At 39.4% G+C, this 27,724-nt stretch overlaps 1 protein-coding gene across 1 annotated transcript in view; it reads left to right on the top strand.

Annotated features, from left to right (window-relative positions):
* zmat4a (zinc finger, matrin-type 4a) overlaps positions 1 to 27,724 on the top strand; it is a 148,416-nt gene that overhangs the window by 71,732 nt on the left and 48,960 nt on the right. Inside the window, exon 4 of the mRNA XM_026187289.2 lies at positions 12,112 to 12,268. Within this exon, the coding sequence (XP_026043074.2) occupies positions 12,112 to 12,268 (157 nt within the window). The remainder of the gene's footprint in view (positions 1 to 12,111; positions 12,269 to 27,724) is intronic.

Genomic DNA, 27,724 nt, shown 5'->3' with positions numbered 1-27,724 from the left:
CTGCAGATCTTGACTCCTGCCGCGGCTTTCGGTCTTCAGCCTGTGACAAAATAGCAACATAACAGCTGCTACACAGGGACTGGCACTCATTTGTGTTTTTTAATAATCATATCGTCAAGTTGTTTAAGTTTAAGTTTATGTATAAGCCTGTTTTTGTAAGGGATTGTGTATAAAAGTGCCATTCTGCATGTGTTTCTCATAAATTTCTTTTTTTAAAAAAACACAGCTTGGGAGCCAGTTTGTTTCTGATTTCGACCAAATCAAACATGTTTCATTTTATAGCATGTTTTTTCATGGGAGGTTCAAATACGAGGTTATTGTCAAAAACAATAGGTACACGTTCTAAAGGAGCTGTCTGTTCTTTTTCTTTTTGGCAGTTTTGTTTCTAACACACCATTGCACACACAAAGAAAGCAGTGGCCAAATGATCCTGCTGTTTCTGTTCTGCTGTTCTCCACTGGAAGGGAAATAACCTCAAAAGGAATCTAGTTGTAGTTTAGCAAACAGTGACCTAGTAAGATCCAGAGGCTTTGCAAAATCATAATATGTGAGTAAAATTTAAAGAGAGCAAACCAGACTTTTTTCATGTTATCTTCTCATGTGTACTGTTAGTGGATTGGAGACATTTTTGAAGGCACTTTTAATCATTAATCATAATTTTGCATAACTAAATTAAGAAAAACGCTACTATATGCAGAATAGACTGGTTAATTTAAGACCCAGCCGCAGCCTCGTTTGTGATAATTATCAGTGCAAATGATGCTCACAAATTCAATTCTATATTTAGAGATGTTGATCTTGTTCACACAAAAAACCTCCAATGAGTAAGAATAACTGCTTCGTGCTGACGTGCACAATATGCTCTTGCAGTAAAAAGTGAGGCCCCAAAACTCGAATTCTCGTTGCTGCCTCGTGATGCATCGTCCAGTGAAGACCAGTCAGGGTTTATTCTCAGCTCCTGCTGGCCCTGCCTGCTGTTTAATGTGAAGGTCATTTTATCATGTGCAGCAGAGACTACTGTGTCAGCCCAGCTTAGTGCTCCCCTGTATGCTCCGCTTGGCAGCAATAGACTGCATTGTCCACAGCTATGTTGGGAGCAATTCCTTTTTTTAATCCTTTTTTTTTTTTAGCTGGGATACCCTTGTACTTGGCTGCCCTATTTCTTCTCTGCGCGCCTTAGGGGAGATGCACATGAACAGTGAGTGTTCCCTGACCTCCAGATTTAGCTCAGGCATTATACGGTGTTTATCCGCACCAGAATCACGCCAATCCAGTCCAGGTTTCCCAGAGCTCAAGGCTATCGCCTCAAGGATCGGTGCAGCTTGTTGACTCCATGCATCTGAGACAGAGTCTCTGTGAGGCTGAGCGTGTTGCAGCCTTGGCATTTGTGATATAGCGACAGTAGTAAACAACACAAGTCCAGTGCTCCAAGACAAGACAGGGGCAGTGCTTCCCCTAAACCAAGATGAAAATGTGCAGCACAGCACTGACAGCGGAGAGAGGATTTACTGCTTGCAAATCAAAAAGATTATTTTATTATGCCTTACATGAATAGGAATGAGGCAGCCCCATCCCTTCCTCCCTCTATCTCTCCTCCTGGCCCCATCAGTTACATATTCAGAGGAGTGCAGCACAGCCCTCTATTCTGCCAATGCAGAACTCCAATTATTTCTCACTGTTGAGTTAAGATTTTACACACACACACACACACACACGCACAGAAAGATTTTCACTCTACATGGCTGCTGAAATATGGCATTCGTCAGGCTTCAGGTGGCTAATTTTATTATATTTTTTAAGAAAAGAAATACAAAAAAAGGAGATATTTTAAACTATGTCGTTGACCTTATCCACATTCCCCAAGTTTATGTCACATCACCATTACTACTTCATACCTGAAACAACAGTTTCTCAGCCAGGTCTCCACTGTGATTGGGAGCCTGCAACATATACCTACCTACTGCTTAATTAATTACATTTCCCTGCAATTAGCTTCTCGTTTATCCAGTTTTAATTAACCATGAAATTATAGATCTTTCCAGTCTGGAAGAGGCATCCCATCCGGTGGTGCATTTTTGCTTCTTCTTGAATATATTTGCTCATTGTGTCTATAAAATACTGTGTATTAAGTGCAGTAGTGGCTCTGCTGCTGCTACCTTGGTAGCTGAGGGAAGGTTCTGTGTGTGTGTGTGCCAATGTACATGTGTGTGCTGAGTTAGTGAAGGACAACACCAAGGGCGGAAGGAGGGGCTGTGTGCATGTGTGTGTGTGTGTGTGTGTGTGTGTGTGTGTGTGTGTGTGTGTCAGAATGACTCAGAGTGCAGCAGTGTTTCTGTGTTATCACACACTGTGGGAGGAAGAGCTGTTTTTTTGTCTTATCCTCTCACACACGCGCAGTTGTGATCTGTGCTACATTAGAGCTCGCCACAAATAGTATTTCAGTAAAAACAGAAGCCCATGTTCATGTACTCAGAGGTTAGGTATGAAGCCACTGATGCATTCAAAAAAATCGATAGAAAAGCAGGTCCTACCTGACCAGAAGGTCTGAGATTGGCCTTTTTAATATATCCTTCATTTATCTAGTTGAAGGTCTCATTGAGAAAAAAAATGCAACCCTGGCCAAGGAGGCAACAGAAATGACAACACATAAAACACATATAATATAAGAAGTAAACAAATACAACCGACATTCAGTACTGACAGGTGAACACATGACCTTATGAATAACAGACCATTACAAGAGGAACATCAAAAGCAGTCGCATTGACTCATTCATTGAAAAAAGTCAAATATTGTGAGCATGTAGACTGTACTGGTTGTGGTTTTTACACATACAGACACACAAATGAGAGCAGTGATTTATACAGAACAAACAGCCAGTGGAAAGTCTGCGGACACACAGCGACAGCAAGAACTCCAACATGGGGATATTTACGAGGAACTTCTGATGATGTATTGAGAATTTCTTCTCCACTCTCTTATTTCTCTCTTGATGTTTTTATGTGCCATTACAGCATGTCAGTAACTTCTGTCTGCTCTCTCCTGAAATCTGTTTGTTTATTTTTTGTGTCTCTGTGCTCATTTTTTCTCTCTTCTCTTTCTCCTCACCCCCCAGCTGCTGGCAGTAGGGAGTTCGTCCTCCCCACTCTCTCTAAATGCTTGCAGACAGGGAATGGTTGCTGTGTTTTGTGTCTCATATTGTAGAGGTTTATCTACAGTAACAATACCTTAGACCTGGTTTAGAAATCTAATTGTCCCAATGACTACATGTCAAATCAGAAATGCAGCCCAGTTTAGACTTTTTTTAACATAATTTCTGATGTTTCAGATGTTTCTACTTGCAAATGTTTTAGAAATCCCTTTCAAAAATTGTATGTATTTACAGATTAACTTCAAAATGTAAAACTTCTATACAAAGTTTCTACTTTGTGCACTTATGTATCGTGCCTAAAAAGCAACACAATTCACTGTTGGTAAGTCTTTTCTTAGTCTGTTCGACCACGCACATCAATTTCTGATGCAGTTGTGACATCATTTGTGGCTGTGACAATAATGACAATAAAGTCAGCTTTGCTTAGATCGTATGCACCTGCAGTAGATACAACATTCCTTTTCCAAATGATTCTACACCTTCCCACAACTGGCTGTACGCTATGCTTTGTGCAGCAACATGACATCACAACTTGTCCTTATAAAGACAAAGTGGCACTTTGAGTATGCCGAGGCCACAAACTATTTGTGGCAGTGTTTATTCTCCACCAGGTGCAGTGTTTCATAGGATATGATTTGGCCGAGCAGTTCTCTAAAAAGCTGCAATTGCTTTCTTTCAGCCAGGCTTATTTTGACTGGACTTTCCTCTATCGCCCTGTAAATTTAGAGAGTAAAACAATCTCATGACTCAGTGAGCCACTGTTAGTGAGGTAGTGTTTAAGTGGCATACAGTAGGTTTTCCTCTAAAAATAGCAGTGTACAGAGAATAGTATCGATGGCAGTGGAATTATTGAGCTCTAAAACCAAAATTAGAAGATATAGGAAGCTAAAACTCTATCTAGAGTTAAAGGGAAATACAGATTCAGGTGTTTACTCAGTGGCTTTATTTGCAATTTGTCAGATACATTAAAAGACCATCCCACTGTTAACCCCTCTTTGGCCCTGGGACCAAAAATGGTCCCAGGGCCAAAGAGGGGTTAAGAAGGTGGGGTGTTCAATCAAAGCATTTAAGAGAGTTTAAAAAACCCCCAAAGAGCATGATTTATTAAATTCAAAATGTGCTTTCAATTAGATTTTTACACTCTGTACTCACTTCCACTTAGATATCTTTGCTTGATCACTTGTGAATGTGTACGAGCAGTCATGCAGTCTGGAATCGATATTAGTCTTTAACCATAAGACTCCAAGGGTCACAAGTCTTCGATACTTGCCCTTTCTGTAACCTCAATGTTGTGTAATTTTTGGATAAGAGTATGGTAGTGAAATGTCTTTAGGTGGCTCAGCATAAATGGGATTGTGCATGAGATTGGCTTAACTTGACAGATGCATTGGATTCTGCTTTTCCTGATTTGAGGGTCATAAAAATACTTTTTTTCAGTACTTTTTACACCATTTTTTTCCTTTTTTTTTTTTTTTTGCATAATCAGCATATCACATTTCTTAAGTGCCTATACCCAGTAGAAGACAAACTTACATCTTTAACATTAAAGATCCGTTTAGGTATAAGGCGTGCTTTCTTGTTATTCTTCCTACCCTATTCAGCACATCCGTTTGTGTTTAATGCATCAGCCATTTCAAATATGGCACAATCACAAACCCAAATTAACCGGTGGCACCTTCTTCTCCTGAGCTGTTTTAATGTTCTGCCCTCAGCTTATTTAGATCGCTGTATGTTTGTCTACTGCAATTCAGAACCTCCCACTCAATGACATTAGTTTCCTCTCAGGCGAAGCTTTTGTGTCTGAGCCACACACCTCTCTTTCATCATAAAAACAACAAAAAAGAAAACAGGGCACGATGATGTGGAACTCAACTCTTTTAAAATGAGGGCATGAGATGATTTTAACAGTCTGTGCAGAAGCTGCTGTTGCATATCTGTTTTCATCATTAAGCAATTAATTAGCTTCATTACTAGCCTTATTAATGTGAGTGTTGTGTGAATCAATTTGTACAGTCATGTTGGCACAAGCTTAATGTTAATGTGGGTGGTGAGTGTTGTTGAAAAGTTATGACCTTCAACTGATATTTCTGGGTATCTAATGGTGTGGAAACCAGTGGATGTTTCTGATAAAGATTGTCAAATTCAAAATATCACATGTATGTTAATGTAATGTTGCAGACTCAACAGATTGTATGCAAATGCTTCCAAACTGATCAAACATTTTGGAACACTGGAGTATAATTATGAGTCGTATGTCATCCTTGGAGTAACTCAGACAGTGTTGCTTTGTAGCTGTGCATTTCCATAGCATATATCTGTAATTTATGCTCAGTGTCTACTTTGTGGGATTTCGGTTGGTCAGTGGCTTGGCTGTTTCGCTTTGTGAAGTAGACCAGAGCAGTGACTTTACAATGCTTACAATTTGCAAACATGTGAGTCCAAGTCCGAATTTTTTGAAAGAGGAGTTGTAAATGTCAATGAAAGATTGTTGACTATTAGACTTGGAGGCGATGTCCAACAGAAAACAAAACAGAAAACAAGTCAAATCATGAAAAAAAGATATAATTTTGAATTTGGTGACAGCAGAGCAAAAGTTGGAATGGGGCAACAAAACGCTGGATATTAAGTGGTGCTATGAAGAAAGCAGCCCAGATCTAATTAGGCTGGTGGTGGGTCAGTGTAAAAAGAGCATCTTATAAAGTTTCTCAGAAGTAAAGATGATCCTCAGCTCTTCCCATGAGGGTGGCACGGATGCCCCTCTGGTGGTCCTCCTTGGGCTCTCGCACTCTGGGGCCTCTGGATGTCTGGGGCCTGGATCTCCTCCATGCCTGCTTCATGCCCTGGGGGACGGGGCTATGGCTCTCTACATCCTCTTGCAGACCATTACATGTGGAAACCATTTGAATACAAGCGTGCTGATCCACACAGGTGTGCACACGGGTGTTCACTGTTCGTAGACTTAAATTACACCTTTCTTGGCTGCTACTTCAAAGCACATTGTGCGCTGTCGGTCCTGGTGCTGCACAACAACATTGAATATTTAGTATTTACTGCTGTTTACACTTAGCTAGATTAATGCGATGGTGTTGTGTTTAGTATGTTGCTTTGCATTTTTTTTTTTGCTTGTTTTCTATTCTTTCTCTCTCAACAGGTGATCCAGGAGATTTTATTTTATTTATTTATTTTTTTCCCCTTTCTCACTGTCCCTCTCCCCTTCTGTTTTTCTTTTCCTTCCTCTTTCTTTCTCCCTTTCCTATCCCTCACTTATGTCTGTCCCGTCTGTAACAACTGAAAATAAAATAAAATAAATAATAAAAACAAAGGTCGATCAAATGGACCAATATGGCAATGCCACGATGATCCATTTGGCAAAATAAATCCATTGGGTATCCTTGTTGGTCTTCAGACAACAATTCAGACGGCTAAAGAACCAAATGGGACAGGCAAAAAAAAAAAGAAAAAAAGTAAAGATGAGCAGAGATTACTAATCTGGTAAACACTGTGCTTGAATTTTGGACAGCACAGTGATTAGTTCTGATAGCTCCCAGCAAGAAGGTCCTGGGTTCAATCCACCATCTGTCTGGACCTTTCTGTGTGGCGTTTCCATGTTCCTCCCCAAAACAATCAAGTTGTTGGTTTAGCTTAATTGGTAGTTCTAAAGTACTGCCAATGTGAATGGTTATCAGCCCTGTGATGTCTTATAACAAGAATGGGATGACATTCATTTCCGAAAAGTTGAGCAGCTGGCCTCATCAGTTCCCAAATATTTATGTACTATTAAAAGAACACAGGATGCTACACAGTTGTAAACACGGCCCTGTCCCAATTTTTTTTAGGCATTCTGCTGCCATCAAATCCAATGAGTTAATATTTTTGTAAAAAATTTACATTTTGTCAGTGTAAACACTGGATGTGTTTTCTGTGTTCTATTGTGAATAAAATATTTTGTTTTTGTTTGGAGCATTCGGGCAGGGGTGGCAATCGTACAGATGTTCTGTACTGAAGTAGTACGTATACTACTGTTAGAAAATACTGCAGGGAAAGTTTATTAAACTTCTTTGCTCAAGTAAAAGTGAAAAAAAAACCAGCTGTGAAATGTACTCAAAGTAAGAAAGCAAAAGTAGCTCCTAGAAGAACAGGTAAACTAAACCTTGTGCTACATTAAGGTAATAATAAAATAATATTAGAAACTTTATTTCAGTCAATTAAAAAAAAGATTTTGGCTCTAGACTATAATACTCTGACTGGATAGGAAAACTTACTTCGCTACAGATTTTCAGATTGCCCTGAACATGTCATGTGGCTAGCTATTGAATTTAGGCCACGAGGGGCTAAATTGGGGCAAAATTGCTATTAAGAAGAAATAAATAAAACACACACAATGAATAGTGACAGATTTCAACCCAACTCTGTGCAATTGAGGGGCCATAAACTCAGAAATCATAGTATGACAGTAAAATTTTACACAACCTTAAATGTACTAAAGTTGTATAAATAAAATCAGGAAAGTTTGACGAGGTCAGATGGACTCACTAACTTTTCATGGAATGACCCAGCATCATTTTTAAATATTTAACTAAACATCTCACATTGTCCACTTGAAATGCGACGGAAATGTACTTTCAGGAGTTTTAACAAGCAAAGACAAAATAAAGAGTAGCTTGATTACAGGCTGAAAAATAATCTTCAGATTTCTGATTTTGAGTTGGTTCAGTCACTCTTTACCTGTCCAGTGTCGTGCTCATATTTAAATTTCTGAATGAACCTAGCAACTCATTATAACTTTTAACTGGAAACGTTTGAGTACACAAAGTTAAAGTTAGAATTCTTCCCATGAAAAGAATAAAGAGTTGTGAAATGAAATACACAATCCAGTGTACATACAATATTTGCGTAGAAAGCCTCGTCTGAACATACCTTACATTTATTTATTTTTTCAAAAACTAAATTCAATAATGTATTCCAATACTGTTGAATAGTTGAAGTGAAAGGTGCAGTTATTGACAAATGTAAAAAACTTTTTCTGCCTACCGTCTGTTAATGATTACAGCCCATTCCATTTATGCACCGTGCCTTCGTCTAGACAGAAAAGACATTTCTCTGTATACAACCGGCTAATGCAGTGAATACAAGAGTCCTTCGGCTGGCTGATTGAAATTGATTGAGTGGTGCTGAAGGTAATTGAATACTGCTGAAATAGCCTACTGGTTCCTTTGAGAGTAACAAGGAAATACTGTTTAACGGCTCTAAAGCAAAGACAGAACAAATGGCATCTGTTGTATCCGGACTCATATCCAACATTCTTAATGAGTACAAAGTTTGTGTACATGCCTTATATTATAACTTTGCATTGGGAATGAGGTTGCCTATTATCCAAATTATTTTTTAAAAGAAAATAAAAAAGTATGCCAATAGCAGAATAGACCACTCTAACATATCAAATGAGGTAAGGCATTGATTTTATTTTACTTGAATATAACTAACATTAATTCTAAGCTAAGTGCATCTGCCATTTTTTTCAGGTTTGCAGAGCTCTTTAACTAAATACAGAAGTAACAGTAAACACAAAATCTGTTTTTCATTGTTATGGCATCGCCAAAGACATTCAGATTCATTTGTATACAGTCTTTTAATTCAGTAGTCAATATTACAACCCGATATCACAGCAAAGAGTGTAACAGACATGTCGCTCCACCATGTTCATTTCACACTGCCTCTCCAAAGCGTGAAATGCACACACCATTATACTACTGCAAGAGAACAAGTTGGTAGTTGGTAATTGCCAGAAATTATAAAGCTAGACATTATTTTTATTTACATGTAAAATGTTAATAATTTCTGTTTAAATGCTTCACATTTTCTTGAAATAAAATATCTTCCTCTGCTGTTACTGCAGATTACTGCAACTTCTGCATGTGTGTACATGTCATGCTTTGGAGAGGCAACGTGTGAAATGTACACTGTAGATTGGTGTGTCTGTTATGCATTTTCCCTCAACTAGTAGCAGAGCACTCATTGTTTGATAGCATTAATAGGGATTGAGGCCTTATACTTTCCAAGAAAGACTACACATTTTGTATTTGTACATGAGATGGTTTCAAGATATAAATTAGAAAATGTATAATAATTTCATACTGTTCTCACCCGCCACAGGGTGAGAACAGTATGGAATGTCACAATAGGACCTTACATAGGACCACAGTAACCTTACAATGGCACAATAGACACCAACACTTCCTGGGATGCTAAATTGAATAAATGGAAGAAAATGGAAAAATGGATGTGTGCAGTTTCGTACTGTATACTTTAATATGTCTCCATGAGCGAGGTTAGCTGTGTGCTGTCAGCAGTTTTACACTACCTTGCATTTGCGAAGCATCATGCTCTTTATTTGCATTTTGGACACCAACGGCTGGCTGAATATAATGGTCTCTCTGTATCTTTCACCAGAAAACAATGGGACTTGAAGTATTTTTTTAACAAGACACTTATTGTATTGAATGTGGCAAACTCAAAAATTGGTGACTGGTTAATTTTAGCAATAAATTTACCCTGAAGAATGAGAGGGTTGCTGATATTGTATTATTTTCTGTTATTAGATATTCCTTTCACATTCCCTGAAATTCAGATTTTAGTTTAAATATTACCATATATGCTCCAGACTAAAACCTGAACCACCAGTCGCAATCCAAACGCTTTTCTTCTCTACCTGACTGAACTCTTGGAAGTAAATTTATCTTGAAGGTGAGTGAGCTCATTATCTCGCTTCATCTCAGACTGAGACAGTTGAACTGAAAAGACACACACACACACACTCAGATTCATTGTTCACGCATTGCGTCTGGTAGAGTGCACCATGCACCGGAGCAGACATTTGAGAGATGTCATGAAGTTCACCCTCTTCTCTCCTCTTCCTCGTGTATGAATATCAGCCTTTCGGTGACCTGGCCTGACTGGCAACACACTATCTTCTTCTTCTTCCTCATTTCTCTGTAAAAAAAAAAAAGTAGCACAACCTTGGTGAACAATACTGCTAGGATCGTTCTACATTTTTTGATGATAATGGGTTTTTGGTGCAGTTTGTAAAGATGGAGTGTGCATATAACTAACGATATAATTGACGCGAGACAAAATACAACTCCACAACTGTACTAGCGCAAAAAAACCCCATTCATGTATTTTCACTTAAACAAGCAGCTGTTTATGTGTATTAAAGCTATATAAAAATTTAACTGTGCAAATGCAAATTCCTTGCTGAAAGTTTAACCAAAAGGCATTTCCAGTAGAAATGGGCTGACATATCCTGAGCATAACCATGTATAATATCCACTGAAGTTAAAAAGAGGTGCTTTGCAACATTAAACTGCAGTGTGCCAAATAAAAAAGTCAAATACGTATTTTTCAGACCATAAGGTGCATGGGATTATGAGGCACATTAAGCTAAACAAAGCAGTCAGATAAATGAAACTTTATTCAACTCATACTTCTTGCTTCTTCCACTTCTGTACCATTGATTCATTAATGCTGTATTCTATCACAGCTGCTCTATTCCCGTGTTGTTGCAGTATATTAATGACTAACCTCGTATTGTGGATGGATTGTCTCAGTTGTTCTCCTGACTGAAGTTTGGTCCGTTTACAGCATCCTGCCATGCAATTGCATTTGTCTCTAACCATCAGGAACCTTCACGTTAACTTTTATCGAGTGGAAAAATGTTAGCGTTGATTCCTCCAGATTCACCGTTTATGTTATGCTAACATAGCTGTGTCGCTAGCGATCACGTAGCACATCATTATAAACCAGCTAGCCCAACTTCAGTAACCTTACAAACGTCACTGCTGTTTAGTTTCCTGTCTTCATTTATGTTGGAAGTGATAGCAGAGCTGTACGTTTGAATTTTTCAGAAATCTCTCAGTCAGAACATGCTATATCATGCTCAGGTAACTAGTGAAACTAGCGAGCTAACTTCCGCTAGCTTCTAACTCCGTTAAGTGTAATAAATTCTGTTTTCATGGGTGCCTGGATGTTAAACTTCATAGTTACACCCGGTAAAGCAGCAATGCTGATCGTTTTATTAAAGATGAAAGAATTTAGACATTTTAACTCTCAGTGATCCTGCAGGGTTTGTTTGACTTTGGGACCTGAAGAGACGGAGTTTAGGACCCAGATTACTCCCAGATTTACGAGCGCCTTAGTCCCACAAATACGGCAATAACGACGGCCCGCTTGCATGTTCTACAAAAAACTGCTTTGTTTTGTATCTGACGGACAAACACCAAACCAGTTCCACATCACTGAAGTGGCAAAATTTTTACAAACTAATTCTGGTTCATTCGCTTCACTCAACGATCCGCTTTCTCCCTTCTCATTCTCCGTTGCCGCCATGCTTTTTTTGGCCATGTGCGTATGAAAACAAAGGCACTACACATGCGCGTTTTACCCATCTTCTATCGCGATATTTCATTTTCTTATCGTTGCCTAACATTGTGCCGGTATTACTGTGAACGGTATAATGTGGCCCAGCCCTACACCCAATCTCTTAGTTTCTCAGACGCCCAACCGAACTGAAATCTTCTGTTACTAGTTGCTTGATCTGGTCTTTATGGTTCTTAGAATTGGTTGTTATTTGTACTTTTTTTGACCTTTTGTTTACTGCTTCTTCTTTAGGTTTGCTTTTTTTTTTTTTCACTTAATCTATCAGGCTTCAGTTGTCTGCTTTTTGGGTCCTGTATTGGATAGAGTTGACTCTATTTGCATTCTGCCAGGATCCTATCCTTCAGACAGGAAATGTTAGAATTATCTTCTAAGTTGAGTCAGCCAAAGTAAAGCCATTCAGTGTTAAAGTGCTAAAATGATATGCTGTTCTTCCTTTGTTATGCATATTACATGTTTGAACCCTATTTTTAAAGCTCTCAAAAATAAATAAATGTGGTTCTCAATCATGCATTTTTCTTTTCTAGGGCAGTGACGACGGCGATGTGGACAAGAATAAATGCTGCACACTGTGTAACATGTCCTTCACCTCAGCGGTTGTGGCACAGTCACACTACCAGGGTAAAATCCACGCAAAGAGGCTAAAACTACTACTGGGAGAGCAGCCTGCCATCACAACCAAAGGTATATCCCCTGTTAAAAATTCATCATGGGTATCAATGATGGAAGAGCTACATGTGTTCAAAGGGGATTTATAATTGAGAAGAAAATAATTAAGGAATGAGAGACAAGTTATAGTACTTAAGGCTACCATCAAGATATGTGTTGGCAGTCTCGTAGATGTATATGTGAAATTAAATATGTGACAGATCGGGTTTTCTGTTCTCCCTATATTTCCATACCTACTGTATCTGAGCTTAGGAGCAATGCAATAGGACAGACTCTTAGATCAGTGATCCAAAATGTCACAAATAAAAAAGGGGTGCTGTATGGTCAGTATATACTGCGGGAGCCCATAGGCTAGACCAGGGGTAGGGAAATCCAGGCCTCGAGAGCCGGTGTCCTGAAGGTTTTAGATGTGTCCTTGATCCAACACAGCTGATTTAAATGGCTAAATTAGCTCCTCAACATGTCTTGAAGTTCTCCAGAGGCCTGGTAATGAAATAATCATTTGATTCAGGTGTGTTGACCCAGGGTGAGATCTAAAACCTGCGGGACACTGGCTCTCGAGGCCTGGAGTTCCCTACCCCTGGGCTAGACCTGTAGCATACTCAGGGAGATGAGGAACAAATTATAATTATATTTATATAATTATAATTATATATATAATTTTATGTTGTTTTTCTGCCTACCTTTGTGCTGAGTTTTGAAGTACACAATACTTTATCTACAGAGACTTCATAACAAATAAATCATAAGACTTATGAAACTGTGTTATGTCATGGAAGCAACTCAGAATTAAAGAAAATGGTCTTTGTTTAGAACACTTGATTCCTGTTTTCTTACTTTTTTGCATATTTGTCACAGTTAAATATTTTAGATCATCAAATGCTAAGGATGTTATGACGAGATATTAGGTTTGAATATCTTTTTCCCTTAATAAATGAATTCATCAATTAAAAACATCATTGTACTTTGTATTTACTCAGGTTATCTTTGTCTCATCTTAAAATTTGTTTGATAATCTGAAGCATTTAAATATGACTAATATGCAAAAAACTCCATCCATCCATCTATTGTCTTCCGCTTATCTGGGGCCGGGTCGCGGGGGCAGCAGCCCAAGCAGAGAAGCCCAGACCTCCCTCTCCCCAGCCACCTCCTCCAGCTTTTCCGTGGGGACACCATGGCGTTCCCAGGCCAGCCGAGAGATATAATCTCTCCAGCGTGTCCTGGGTCTGCCCTGAGGCCTCCTCCCTGTGGGACATGCCCGGAACACCTCACCGAGGAGGTGCCTACGAGGCATCCTTGTCAGATGCCAGAACCACCTCAACTGACTCCTTTCAATGTGGAGGAGCAGCTGCTCTACTCTGAGCCCCTCCCAAATGGCCGAACTTCTCACCCTATCTCTAAGGGAGAGGCCAGCCACCCTTCGGAGGAAGCCCATTTCCGCCGCTTGTATTCGCAATCTCGTTCTTTCGGTCACTACCCACAGCTCGTGGCCATAGGTGAGGGTAGGGACGTAGATCGACCGGTAAATTGAGAGCTTCGCTTTTACACTCAGCTCTCTCTTCACCACAACAGACCGGTACGGCGTCCGCATCACTGCGCCCGCTGCACTAATCCATCTGTCGATCTCCCGCTCCCTTCTCCCATCACTTGTGAACATGACCCCAAGGTACTTAAACTCCTCCACTTGGGTCAGGAACTCGTTCCTTTTCCGGCTGATGGCCATGGCCTCACATTTGCAGGTGTTGATTCTCATTCCCAAAAAACTCAAGAAGGGGAAATCAGGAGCAGTATTTACTTACATATACTATACATACATACACACACACATATGAGCCACATTAGATTCCAAAAATTTATTTGTGTTATATTTTAATAAAATTGCTTTCAACATCCATACATCAATGTTTTAACTGCTTATCCAGTCTTGCTGTCATTGCTCTGAATATGTATCTGTTAAATCTTTGTTTCAAATTATTACATTATCACAAAATATGGAACTTTTTATGTGGACATTTTACACACGATTTGTCCTGTGGTTATCTGCCCCTCAGCAAGAGCAACAAAGATACAGTTGAGTACCACCTGAAAAGGGTACAAAAGGTACGCATGATGGTCTGTGGTTAGTACTGTTGCCTGACAGCAATAAGGTCCTGCCTTCAATTCCACCATCAGATCAGCCTTTCTGTGTGGAGTTTGCATGTTCTTTCCGTGGGTTCTCTCCAGGTCCCACAGTCCAAAGACATTTAGTTAGTTAGGCAGTTAGTAGGTTTGGGTAAATTGATGATTCCAAATTGCCCATAGGTGTGAATGTGTGAAGCGAATGGTTGTCTGTCTCTATGTGTTTGCCCTGCGACAGACTGGCAACCCGTCCAGGGTGCGCCCTGCCTCTCACCCTAAGACAGCTTAGATAGGCTCCAACCACCCCGCTGAATTGGATAAGTGGAAGAGAATGAATGGATGCACCATGGGATTGGATCACGGTCTGATCTTGTATCAGCTGATGGAAAGATGTCATACTTATATCTGATAATCGTGATAAAATGTATTTTACCTGGTATAATTCAGGGTCTAATTACGTGCCAACAGCAGGTCACGAGTTGGTGTGTTTGCATGTTTCCTTATTTCATGAGTCTGTGTGCGTGTTATTTAGAGTTAATCACCAGCTGCTCTTTACCTCAGGGTGATCAAAGTCTGCTGCCGTTGTAATTTGCTGAGAGCTACTTACCTTGAAATCACGTACATATTAGCAGTTGCGAAAATAATGAGCAAAGGTCACAGAGGAAATACGGCAAACATAATTTTAGATCATTTTAAAGCCCAACACCTGAGTCCACAGTGAGCAGCGTGGATGTGGGTAACTGAGCTTTGTTTGTTTCCTGTGGTTTGTTGGTGCTCCAGTTGACCAGGTCATTGATATGCACTGCAGAGCTTTGTGTTTTACTTTGTGCTCTCACTGCTACATTTCTTTTAATTTGTTGGATGCGTTCAGCTGGCTGATAAGGCAGTAAATTTTTATAGTGGTATTATCTGAAGCCTCACATTGTTGGACCATCCTGAGTTTATCCAGCATTAGTGCTGCCTCAGGCACTGCAGCCTTTTTCCCCTTCCAAAGTGGGAGGATTGAATCCGTAGATTGGCACAGAAACCTCTTGTCTTTGAGTTTATGTTTGACTTAACCTTCTGGCTGAAAAACCTGAATAGAATAATTTCTTTCACCGCAGCAGTTCTAGAACAGCATTTACACTTGAAAGTAATGGAAAGGTCCTCTGTTTTACTTCAGGCCAACGGCAAGTTGCGTTTTCTTTGTATTGTGTTTGTGAACTGAAAAAATAGCAGGACAGATTATGATTTAAGTGAGGTCGAAATATTAAAGCTCTCGAAACTGTGGTAGTGATCACCAAATGCTGCTGCATAGTGGCACTTCCCTCTGGTGCATTGACAGCCCAGTTTCCACATGTGGTCTCTGTGCTTTTTTATTCTCGGGATCTAAATTGATCTCTTGCTGCTCATGCTTAGCTGGTTCAAATATTAAGGATCTGAGGCAGTCACTGAAAAAAAGCTTGATGCCAAACAGAGTTTTTGTAAATTCTCAGTGCAGTTTTCCTGTCAAGTTCACAGTTATACTGCTAAAGAATAACTTTTCATTCTGTCTCACAAAAGTCATTTGTATTACACTTTTCTCAGCATTCTAAGCCTTTTTAAGCATAACTTAAAAATAACAAGTTACATTAACATCAGATTTCTGGAAATATGATCTGTTTAGGATGTGCTTTTCTTTTGTTCTGCAATAATTCAGCAAAGATGGCATGAACTTCACCTCTCAGGATGCTGGGATGCAGATTGTGATCACAGAGTCCATACATGGCATTTCCCTATGTTCATATATAGTCAATCTAATTGTATTGTCTGTTTACAGTAAATACCACTGAAGTGTGTTTTGTCTCTCGTCCTTACTGCTGTTCACATCTCCATGGTGCTGAAATGCAAGAAACAGTATCTGAAATGAACTTTTTGACTCACCGCCCAAGCGTACTGAAAAAATCCACTTGTTAAGCTCATTTCTTTATTAGGCAAACTGTTAAGTCAGCTTTTTGTGTCTTATACATTTGTTTATATATATTTCATTGGGGGTAATATGATATAATGCTGAATTCAGCCATAAAGAAGCCAATATGTGAAGCATATTTCTAAATATGTTAATGAAATCAGGCCTCAAGAAGTCTTGATCTTCACCATCATCATCATCATCATCCACTCTGCTGTCTACAGCCTTTATAGATTTAACTTTCCAAATAGAAAATCTACCTAACGTGTGGTGCTTGATGGGTTGTAACATGTAACATGTATGCAGTATGTTATTTCTGACATCTTCTTAGACACTTAAATGAAAAGAATGGAAATAAATAAATAATTAGACTTTTGGTTAAAATCCATTTACAAAAATATAAATGTTTTGTTTGGAAATGTCTGGTATATTTATAGAGGATGTTATTTCCCTCCTGCTATTGTAAAACTGATTAAAGTAGAATAGTGTGAACCCAAATGCACTAAGAGCTCAGATTGAATAAAGAACAAAAAGTCTGAATGAAAACTTACAGGGGGTAGCAAAGCCTCACAGATGAAGAAAAACAGTGTTGCTGAACAAAAAAGGAAAATAAAAACAAAAAAAGTCCCAGGGAAGGTTTCCAGGGAAAAAAAACAGAAGAAGATTAAAAATGCATGAGGACACAAAAATCCAAGAAAATCAGACAACTGGGGACAGTTAGGACAGGCTACTGGCTGGAAAACTGGGAAGAAGACCTCAGGCACAAAGCCTATCAAGACAAGTCAGGCAAGTCCAAAGGCAGAGCAGACTAGCTGAACTGTTCCAGAGGGCACTGTGACTGAAGGGCAGACTGGCAAGACTGGTTAGTGGGGGACAGGTTGAGCAGACAGATGGGACTAAAAGCTACAATCCAGTGACAAACACAGAATGACTCTGTGGGCTGGGTAAAGAGCATTCAGCAAAGTTCTGCACAGACTTTTCAGATAACATTACACGATAGCATGGTGCCTAAATGTTCAGATCCTAAAGGTTTAAATTTAATCCTGATTTGGATCTAATCTTGTTGGTCATTATTGGCTGTTTTCACTCCTTTATATCTCGCCAGCAGGTAGCTCAGTCTATCTTCTAATCTCTCATTTACTGTGATGAGTGATAAACAGAGAACAGCCGTGTTTATTTAAGGAAATATCTACCAGTTGTATTAAGAAGTTCATGTAAAGCAAAGGGCTTTTTGTTGAAAAATTGTGTATTTTATCTCAGACTGTGATGTTTTCTAACCTTAAATAGCCTACATCTAACATTAACTAAACAGTATAATAAAACAAAATTAGCAGTTGTAATGCAGTGGAGATGAAGATGTATGTCTATGTCTAGCATCTACTATGCTGTTAATATACATTACACACTGACTGCAGACAGCTGATTAATGATGTAAAAAACTGGGGATAGACATGATTTTAGTTTGGTGGTTTAATTTGAATGATTCAGGTTTAACAGGAAACATTTGGAAACATCCATCCATACTCTTATTCACTTCAGGGTCATTGGGAGGGTGGAGCCTATCCCAGCATGCAGACCAGAGTCAGACCAGATGGTGGATTTGAACCTTCTTGCTGTTGAGGCAATACTTCTAACCACCATGCAAAAAAAACCCCAGACAGTTCAAAATGGCATAATTATATCTGTTTAGACTTGAATAGCCCAAACATCCAAAGAAATAAAGAGATACCTTGACTTTAGTTTCAGAGGACTTCATGACTGTTTGGTTGTAGTTGTACTTTAGAGATATTGTGACTGCTGAGAAATTCTGATGTAGTGTTCAGACAGCACCCTTTGCTTTTCTTTCTGCCACATGTCAGTGACAGACATAGCCATTAACGAGGCCATCTGTGGCCAATGGTTCAGAACAGAGGCAGAACCGTCTCAGCCAAAAGAGGGGGAGGCACAGCTATCAATCGCACTGACATCCAACAAAGTACCAGGACACCATGGAACCTCTTCTCCACCTGACAGACACATTAAGTTTTGTTGACTGAAGTTGCTGACATCCATCTTTGGGGAATCATTTGTATCACTGAAAAAAATCACTTATTCAGTGCTTCTCTTGCATCTCTTTTAGTGTGAAAATGACAGAAATGAAATTGAAACTGCTCCATTAACATTAGACTCATATATTACCCTGAAGCACAGTGAATTTGTTTTTTATTTGTGTCTGTTTCATTACAGAGGGGTTCAAACCATCAGAAGAAAAAGAAACTATTAGTAAAATGTTGAGTTTTCATTACCCAAAAAACTCCAGTCCTGCTGAAATAAAAGAAATGTTAGCTTAGGTTATTTTATCCTGTGGAAGTGTAATTTAAATCCTCTCAGATCTGTCACAAATACATAATGTCATAAAGATAAATCCAGGGTGCCGAGAGGCCCCAGCTATTGATTTCTGCATAAGTCACATCAGCCGACTCTGTTGATCCAGTTGCCTCTCGGGATGCGTTGTTGTTCTGCCGACTGTCAGCCAGCATACAGCTGCAAAAACTTCTAGCTCTCCAAGCACTGACTTTGGTGTCCACACAGGACATGCTGTGAAAAAAAGCCTCCAATAACACTAATGAGAATTTATAGCATCATGGGAGAGCATCATAAACTTTACTTGATGTTATTTTTGCCTTTGAACAGATGCTGTACATCATCTTCTTGTGCCCAAAATGCCTATTCAAAACCCACGATGAACATTCGAGAAATGCACTGTCATCAATCTCTAGTCACAGACACACACACACGGAAAAGTCCTGCGTAAGCGATTGTTCTCAATTTCAAACTTTTTGAAGATGCGAGAATTTCATCTGACAGTTGAAATTAATCTTTAATGCTTTACCTGCAGGCACAAAATTACACAAAGCTTCTATAAGCTAACCAGTAACCCTTGCTTGCCCTTTTACTTGGGCACCGTTGTGTTAAATTTGAATATTTCCACTGACCCACATAGATCATGCTCAGCTGCACACATTTTCTGTTGAATGAACTGCTGGTGTTGCAATGTATTGCAATACGCTTTCTATTTTAGAGCGGAGGCAGGCTAAACGAGCGTTGATCTGTCATTAGTACTTTTATATAATCACAGCCACGTTTATTTTTGTATTTCTTCAGTCGCTATTTCCAAATTCTGGCTTGTTTCCCATCGTCTGTGTCGTAAGCACAATAGCTTGCATGAGCTGCATTTCCTTTAACATCTGCAGCTTAATGTGGGGCTGTTTTGCTCCTGCACTGATTTACCGAGAAGTGATTTAGAGAAATCTGGAGTTAAATTGTTCATATTGTAAAATAGCTGTTCCCCTTCCATTACGTTTAACTGGGGACATTATCTTAAGACTTTAAATGTCTTTGTCTGTTAACATATAATCAACAGCAAGCCTGCATGAATCATAACAGCAACATTTAAAGCTCCTGTATTTTTATATTGCCTTGTGGTTCCCTGCTGTTTCTATCTAATGGGACACTTTAAGCATTTGCAGCATTTTAGACATTCACACATTTGCATTTGATGGATTTCACTTTCATTGTGTTGCAGCAGCTCTGCTTTGAGAGCAAAATGAAAGTGGAGCAATTAGAATGGAACACGTGAAGAGAGCCGTATTATGTGGTCATAATTATTAAGTCCTGAATGACTGTAATCAGCACTAGAACAAAAGATTTTCATTACATTTGATTAACTAAATTGTATTTTCATACATACATCTTTTTCTTGCATGGAGTTTGAAACAACCATTTCAGCAACAACGTTTATGAATTAACTATTATAACTTTCGTCATATGCAGACCTTTTATCTAGTGCCAAAACCCAGATTATTTTTCTGTGTTGTTAGGTTTTTAGGGGTGGGAGTTGGGGACAAGATGGCAATTTATTAAAACTCTTGATAAATGCCAGTAGTGTTATTGTGAGCATGTTAGAAAGTCACTGTGGTAAAGTATTGTGTGAGCGCAAATCCCCAGACAGCGCTGACAGGTGTGATTAGTTTTGCGGGTGATTTACAGAAATAATGCTGTTTTCTAACACATGTGCTGTCAGTTCATTTGAATATAACATACCCAATCTACCAAGAGCAGAGCAATTTTGAGCAAGGTCGCAAACTAAGCAATGATATTCAGCTCCCAGTAAACTAACCGGACAGGTGCAGAAAAGCATATAAATATAGGGCGTACAGTGTACGGTAGAGTCATTATAATCAAAACAGGCTTTGGTAATTGTCTGTAGCTCACTTACTGTCAAAGTGCATGAAGCCTAATGCAAAACCCTTGTGCGCTGTCCATGGTCCTGGATTTCTAATGGTTAAATTTGACTGTAATAAAAACTTAGTTAAAGAAAAGTGTGTTTTTAGAGTTTGTTCATGTAAATGCATTGATCAATCGACGTCCATCCAGGGCTTGGTTATTTTCGGTATTGGGTACAAAGTCAACGTCACCATTCCTCCTTTCTCTCCGCACTTCAGCAATTTTGTGGTGAACCCATTGCACGGGCTGTGAAATTCCTGCTGCTGAATCACAGTATGTTGGAAAGAACCCGGCACTAAAAGTTGAAGAGTTACAAGAAGTTCAGTTGCCGCTGGTATCGTGCGACTCTTTTCTGGGTTCTAGGTCTAGACTCTGAGTTCACTGAGCAAATGTAGGAGTAGTTAAATTGGCACAGATGGAGAAATGTCTCACTTTGCTTGCACAAATAAATAAGATGTGTTTTTTTGTCAGTTTAGTTAGCAGTAAATTGCGTGTCACAAATGGTAGTAAATCATTTTGTGTGTATTCCTCACCCTATAAAAAAAAAGCCTTCCAAAAGAATCTTCCCACCTCTTGCGCACAATTTCCTAACTGCAGTGTTTCTGTAAGTACTGACAGTAATTGTTTTTAAACCAGTTTGTGCTGGTGCAACCCGTTGGTAAATCTGGTTAGTTACCTCGCCATCTGCTAGGCATACTTCTTAAATGTGACCTAGTCATTCTGTTTGGACTGCCCTACAAGATGTATTAACTTTAATAAATAGAACAACATCAGCAACTTTAACAAAGGCAATAAAAAAAAAGAAAACATCCTGCAAGGGTTACTCAAAAACGTAATTTTCCATCCTGAAGCCTTTCTCATTCTGCTGAACTAACTAAACCAGAGGTGGACTCAGCAGCACACTGGGTTTATAGTGCTGACATCGAGAGACAGAGCGGTGATGTCAGTAATGTGAAGTCACCATGAAACAAAAGTTACCTGTAAATAAATGTAAAGGGCTTACAGTGGTTGTTTAAATTTGCTCTATATGCTGACACAAACAAACACACATATTTTTTTCCCTATGTCTTTGCTCTACCCTATTCTGCTTATTCGCTGTTATCTGTGTGTTATCTATAGCTGATATCTGTGCAATATCAGATGTAATGCCTGCCAGATATAAACTGCTGTCACGACTTATAGAGTCAAGGATGATAAACTCCTAGAATATCCTGATTTTAAACTATGTGAATATAATCTCATATAACCCCAAGCCTTGCTTTAATCAGGTCAGATATCTGTGGCATCTTATTACAGATCAAATGACAGATGTGAAGATATTTATAGGCCCAAGCAATCATCCTCACATGCAAGTTTGCAGTCTAGAGTAGAGATGGAGTGAAGAATTGTTGTGGGTTTAATGTATATAAATATATACAGAAAAGCTGAATAGAAAATCCGCTATATGCTTTAAACAATTTACACTTGTAATTATGTTTGCTGTCCATAGAATGTCAGAGAAGTGGCACTGATGGTAATTGCCTGTTTCATTTCATGCGACTGTGGGAGAAAGGAAAGATTTCTGTATCTTCAAACAGCCAAAGCAATGCAACACCGAGTCGGATCATTTGACCCGTCTGTTACCTTCTGTGGCCTCCTGCTTTACTTTGCCTGACTTCAAATGTTTCACAGCAGCTGCAGGACGATGTGATAAAACTTAAGCAGCTGTATTCACATATTCTTTTACTTTAGTTATAAAAATAATCTTGCCCAGAGAATATTTTGCATTTTTCATAGCTAATTTAAGCATCAGCTTTAGGCTGCAGTAAAGTTTACTGCAGTTTATTGTTTGTTGCATTTAAAGCAGGGATGTCACTCATTTTACATTGTGGCCCACATACAGCCCACACTGGTCTTTAATCCTTAAGATGTCTTAAATGTCTTAATTTTTTAAAAAAAATGCAATTTCAACAGTGTCTCAGTTTTTGTATATGGCAAATGTAAAATTACATGAATAAAAAAACGTGGTTAATTCACAGAAAATGATCTTTTTTAAAACTGTGAACACACTTCAGAAACAAACATAACACAATTCTGTAGTAGATAGTAAAAAAAGTAATTTTTCTACCATTTAATTTTTATGTTTTATCTGTTAAATACTTTGGTGTTATATGAGTGACCATACGGGAGGTATTTCAAAGTGGAAAATCTGTAAAACATATAAAAGTACAGTTAAAAGCTCAAAATGTATGCACTCTACTACATTTCATATTCAAAGCCTTTGAGTGGGACAGTGGGCTGATTCAGGCCCCCAGGTCTTATTTTTGACACCCCTTAGTTAAAGGATGTCTTTGGTTCCGCCTGTATTCCAAGTGCAATGGGAACCAAGCCTCCTTTCCAAACACATGGACCAAGCTTTGAATTGCACAAACTGCAGCTTTGCCCTCAAGTCTTCTGTGTTTATTACTCAGAATTGTCTCAAATGCAGCAGGCTTAGTACACTTGTGCCCCCCCCCCTCCCCTCCACTTTAAAGCATTTTAAAGTACAAATTGTCCGCAGTGCACAGAGGGTGATAATTAACTTCAAGTATGAAGATGTGTTGTTTGCTTTCCATTCAGAGATTTCTCTTTGAAGACAAAAGGAAAATCTGAGAAAACATTTTATAAGTGGTACATGTCAGCAGGGTTTATATTCCGAGAGGGTGGAGGGGTGAAGGAAAGCACAGCAGGGATCCTCATTGTAGGAAAGGGTCAGTGAATGGATTTGGAGCACTTTGGTCCCGTCTTCTCACAGAAGCGGAATCTCTTTAGATTTATGACTCTGTTTTAAGAGTTAGAAGATTTCTACACTGCCCTGATTCTCTGTCTGCTTATAAGAAATGCCATGGGGGGCAAAATGAGACACTCTGCTTCAGCTGAAAGTAAATTGTTGCATTAGTGAAAACACGGAAGTGTGTTTCTCTTCGACTTTGAGCAGATGAAAGGATTGCCTTGCTGTGCTGTACATTTTATTTTTAATGGATTCTTGGTATTCTCTTACTAAGCTGGTCAGTAATGAAAGAAGTGTTCACACAAACAGCAGCAGAAGAGCTGCATAAATAAATCCAAATTAGTTTGAAACTGGAAGCTGACACAGCCAGCATCAAACAGCAAAAGCCTTAACTGTGGTGTCAAAACCTCAAAAACCAAAACCTCCCAGCTCTTCCTACATGTTTGAAAAAATCCCGAACAAATTACGATGTATAATGTATGAATTGTATTTATATTAGTGTCCAAAAATGGCTGCTTAGAGCAAACTGCTGTTCATAATGCAGGCTGAGCACAATGTGTGACTCTTTTTTTCCCGCCTGTCCCGTTTGGTTCTTTTGCCATCAGAATTATTGTCCAAAGGCAAAGAAAGATGTCCAACGGATTTACTTTACCAAATGGACCATCCCTTGCCGTATTGGTCTATTTGATTCACCTTTGCTTTTATTGTTTATTTTATTTTATTTTCACTTGCTGCACACGGGACAGACATGACTGGGGGAAAGAAAAGGGAGAAAGAAAGAGGGAAAGAAAAACAGTGGGGAAGAGGAACGGTGATACAATGTGTGACTCTTGAATGTGACTAAATTAGAATAATGTGACTAAAAATGACTCATGAGTGTGTCCACAGAAAAGCCTGCATGGAGGTGTCTGTTTTCCTCAGGTGTTTTATTTTGAGCTTTGTGCTTTCCATTCGGTTTTAAGCTGCTGTTTTTTCACTGTTTGAATCACTTTTTACATTTGATTTGCTTTTTTTGTTTACACCCACTTCACAGGATTTACCCTGCACACTGAAAATGGTGCTTGAGCTTAACTGGGGTTAAAGTCCAATCGGTCCTTCGCATGTGACAACTTAGGAGTGAGAACCGACTCTCACTGTTGTCTAAATGAACACCAGAGGAGCTCATATGATTTTTGGCTAGTTTTCTCCCTTGATCTCTGGTTAATCCAACACCTCAACTCTATCTATTCATTTTCTTAAAAGCTTATCTCATTGAGGGTGGCAGTGGGCTGGAGTATATGGTGTGAGGTCACTACAGTCACTCTCACATCCACAGCAGGCTAGAATCTGGACTGTAGGAGGAAATCAGAGTATGAGGCGAGAACCTGAACGATTGCACACGTACCCTGTGCAGTCGTGAAAACATGCAAACCTCACACAGGTATATCCCAGCTGATGAGCTGAGGTCTTTCTGTGCATTTCTGTGCAAGCTTGTGCTAACAGCTGCACTTCTATACCAGAATCTGACCCTACCATCACAATGTTGCAGCAGAAATCATAACTCATCACACCAGGCATGTTCCAGTCTTCTGTCATCCAATTTTTTAGGAGAGCATAGTCTCATTTTCCTTTTTCTGAGCTGAAAGGAGTTGAAACTGCCATGGTCTTCTGCTGCTGTAGCCCACCTACTTTAAAGTTGCATGGCTTGTGGATTCAGAGATGCTTTTGCATAACTTAGTTATAACAAGTGGTTATGTGAGCTACTGTTCCTGTCCTATAAACGCAAAGCACTTTTGCCATTGTCCTGTTACCGTTGGTATTAACAAGGCATTTTCCATCCAGAGAACTGCCGCTCACTGGATATTTTCACGGACTATACTCTGTAAACCTTAGAGATAGTTTTACAGGAAAATCCCAGCAGATCAGCACTTTCTGAGATACTCAGACCAGTCTGGCAACAACAACCATGCTGCGTTCAGAGTCACTTACTTTTCTTGAACATTCTGATGCTCCGTTTGAATTCCAGCAGATCAACTTAACCATGTCTACATGGCTAAATGTAGACATGGTCAAGTGCCGGGTGATTGGCTGATTTGATATTTGCACTGATGAACAGTTACACATGCGCACATAATAAAGTGGCTGGTGAGTGCATATTCGTGGTGCCCAGAGGATGGATTCTATTAATTTGGTGAGATCAGCAGTTTGCCTCTATTGTTATCAGGAGTTTGACATTAAAAGCATCTATAAAGCATTGAATCCAACTGTACTTTGGGTTTATCTAACATCTTGGTATCAGTGTTATAGGTTTACATGACTGATAGCCCACTTGCTCTTTTATCTGTCCTTATCTGTTGTACACAGCCCCTTAATAACTGTTTCCCAAAACCTATTTACCTGCCTATTTGAGTTTGGCAACGGCTCGTGTCTTGAGTCTTTAAATAACTGGTTGATTCAGTTCGGTTCGATTCTCCATTCAGTTTTATTTATATAGCACCAAATCACAACAACAGTCACCTCAAGGTGCTCTATGTTGTCAGGTTGTAAGAACAATCAAACAACTCCCTATGAGCAGGCACTTTGTGATCATGGGAAGGAAAAACTCCCTTTTAACAGGAAGAAACCTCCTGCAGAACAGGCTCAGGGAGGGGCGGGGCCATCTGCTGTCATTGGTTGGGATTGAGAGAAACACAGACACAGAGAAGAGTGGATTTGAGAGCTAAATTCTGTGTTTGCAGGGTGAGTAAACCTGCAAAACTAGACCCTGCAGAGCTCTGCCACATCCTGCTTTACTGTCAAGCTTCTTAAGTACAGTTTTTCTAGCATAAAACTTCAATTAGAAAAACTGTACAAGTTAACAGCTGACACTGAAAATGCTTCTGTAAACCTGCATGCTCGTTTTAACAATCTGAACCTACAAACTACAAACTACAAAATCTGAAAAAGTTAGGACAGAAAAAGCACAGGGACTTGCAAATCTCACAAACCCACATTTCATTTACAATAGAGCATAAAAAACATATCGAATGCGTAAACTGAGAGAACATACCATTTTAAGAAAACTATATCATTTTGAATTTAATGCCAACAAGTCTCAAAAATGTTGGGCCAGAGTCATGTTTACCACTGTGTAGCATCCCCTCTTGTGGATCTGCAGACAGCAGAGGGTCTATCAGGCCAATAAACAGCTGCTGTGTGTGCGTGTGTGTTTGCGTGTGTGTGTGTGTGTGTGTGTGTGTGTGTGTGTGTGTGTGTGTGTGTGTGTATGTGTGTGTATGTGTGTGTCGTTGGACTAAACAGCTACGAGGCTGCTAGTATGAAATGTGGCATGTGTACTGTCTGTTTGACTTGATACAGCAAGACCATCAGGCTCAGATGATTCACTCGGTTGTCTCTTAAAAAAATGTTCTTTTCAGACATCATTGTCAAAATCATTAAGTCTCTACAAAAAATAGGCTACTTTCCCAGATAGTAGTTTTTACTGCGCTCTCTGTGCTTAGCGCAATGTTTCAGCTCTCGATTTTATCTCTGCGGAAAAAAACGTTCCATATTTATCCAGATGATACTTAAACCTGTAACATTGAGAAGCAGGGCCCTTTTCATTGAGTTTAAAGTGTCCTTTACACAGCAGGTGCCACATCAAGCTGAAGCCATCTGTCTCTTAGTGATGGTGACGACCCCTGCCTTCTGAAGTGAACTGAATCCTCAATCAAAGCACAGAGGGGTGTTTGACAGTGTGGATTTAATGATGCTCTAAATGGGAGGAAAGGCTTTCAGTCCTTTATGTGCCTGCTGGGTTATTTGATGCCAAAGACCCATCCTGTAATAACACAGTGTGTTATGAGTCAGGAGCCACATATGGAAAGTAAAGACTTTAGGTAAAACTGGTGGGCTGCTAGACAAATGGCCTGGACACTCTGTCATAAAGCCTACTAGAAAGAATATTAAATCAGAGTGTGATTATGCTTTGCTGGAGGAAGATACTATATGGAGAGGCTGCACTGATGATGATAAATACTCTTTGCTTAGGCCATATAATCATGCCCCTCTAATTCCTGACTATTTGCAGCAAATTATTTTTCCAGAGTCTCTCCTCTTTTGGGAATTTTTCACATGCGATAAATTTAATCGAATAATCAACACTGTTTGACGTGCAACAGAAATCTAAGAGCCACTTACCAGAAATCTGTCAAGACCACTATAGTCAAAACAAGGCTGACATTTCTATCTGCGATAATTTGTATCTGGTGGTACGGCCCAGTGCTGGGAGGTGTGAAAGGAGGAGGTGGGTTGAAAAGCAGCTTGCAGATGAGCAGCAACTGTGGGCAGATTGAAGCACTGTAAATTCACTCCTGCATCTAAATCAGATGTTAATTCAGATGTGGCAATCATCTCCATGGCCACAGGTGTATAAAATGCAGACTGCTTCTAC

The sequence above is a fragment of the Astatotilapia calliptera genome, chromosome 12, assembly GCF_964374335.1.
Source record: "Astatotilapia calliptera chromosome 12, fAstCal68.1, whole genome shotgun sequence".
In the NCBI taxonomy this organism is placed as follows: Eukaryota; Metazoa; Chordata; class Actinopteri; order Cichliformes; family Cichlidae; genus Astatotilapia; species Astatotilapia calliptera.
This window is presented reverse-complemented; position numbering and strand designations above follow the sequence as displayed.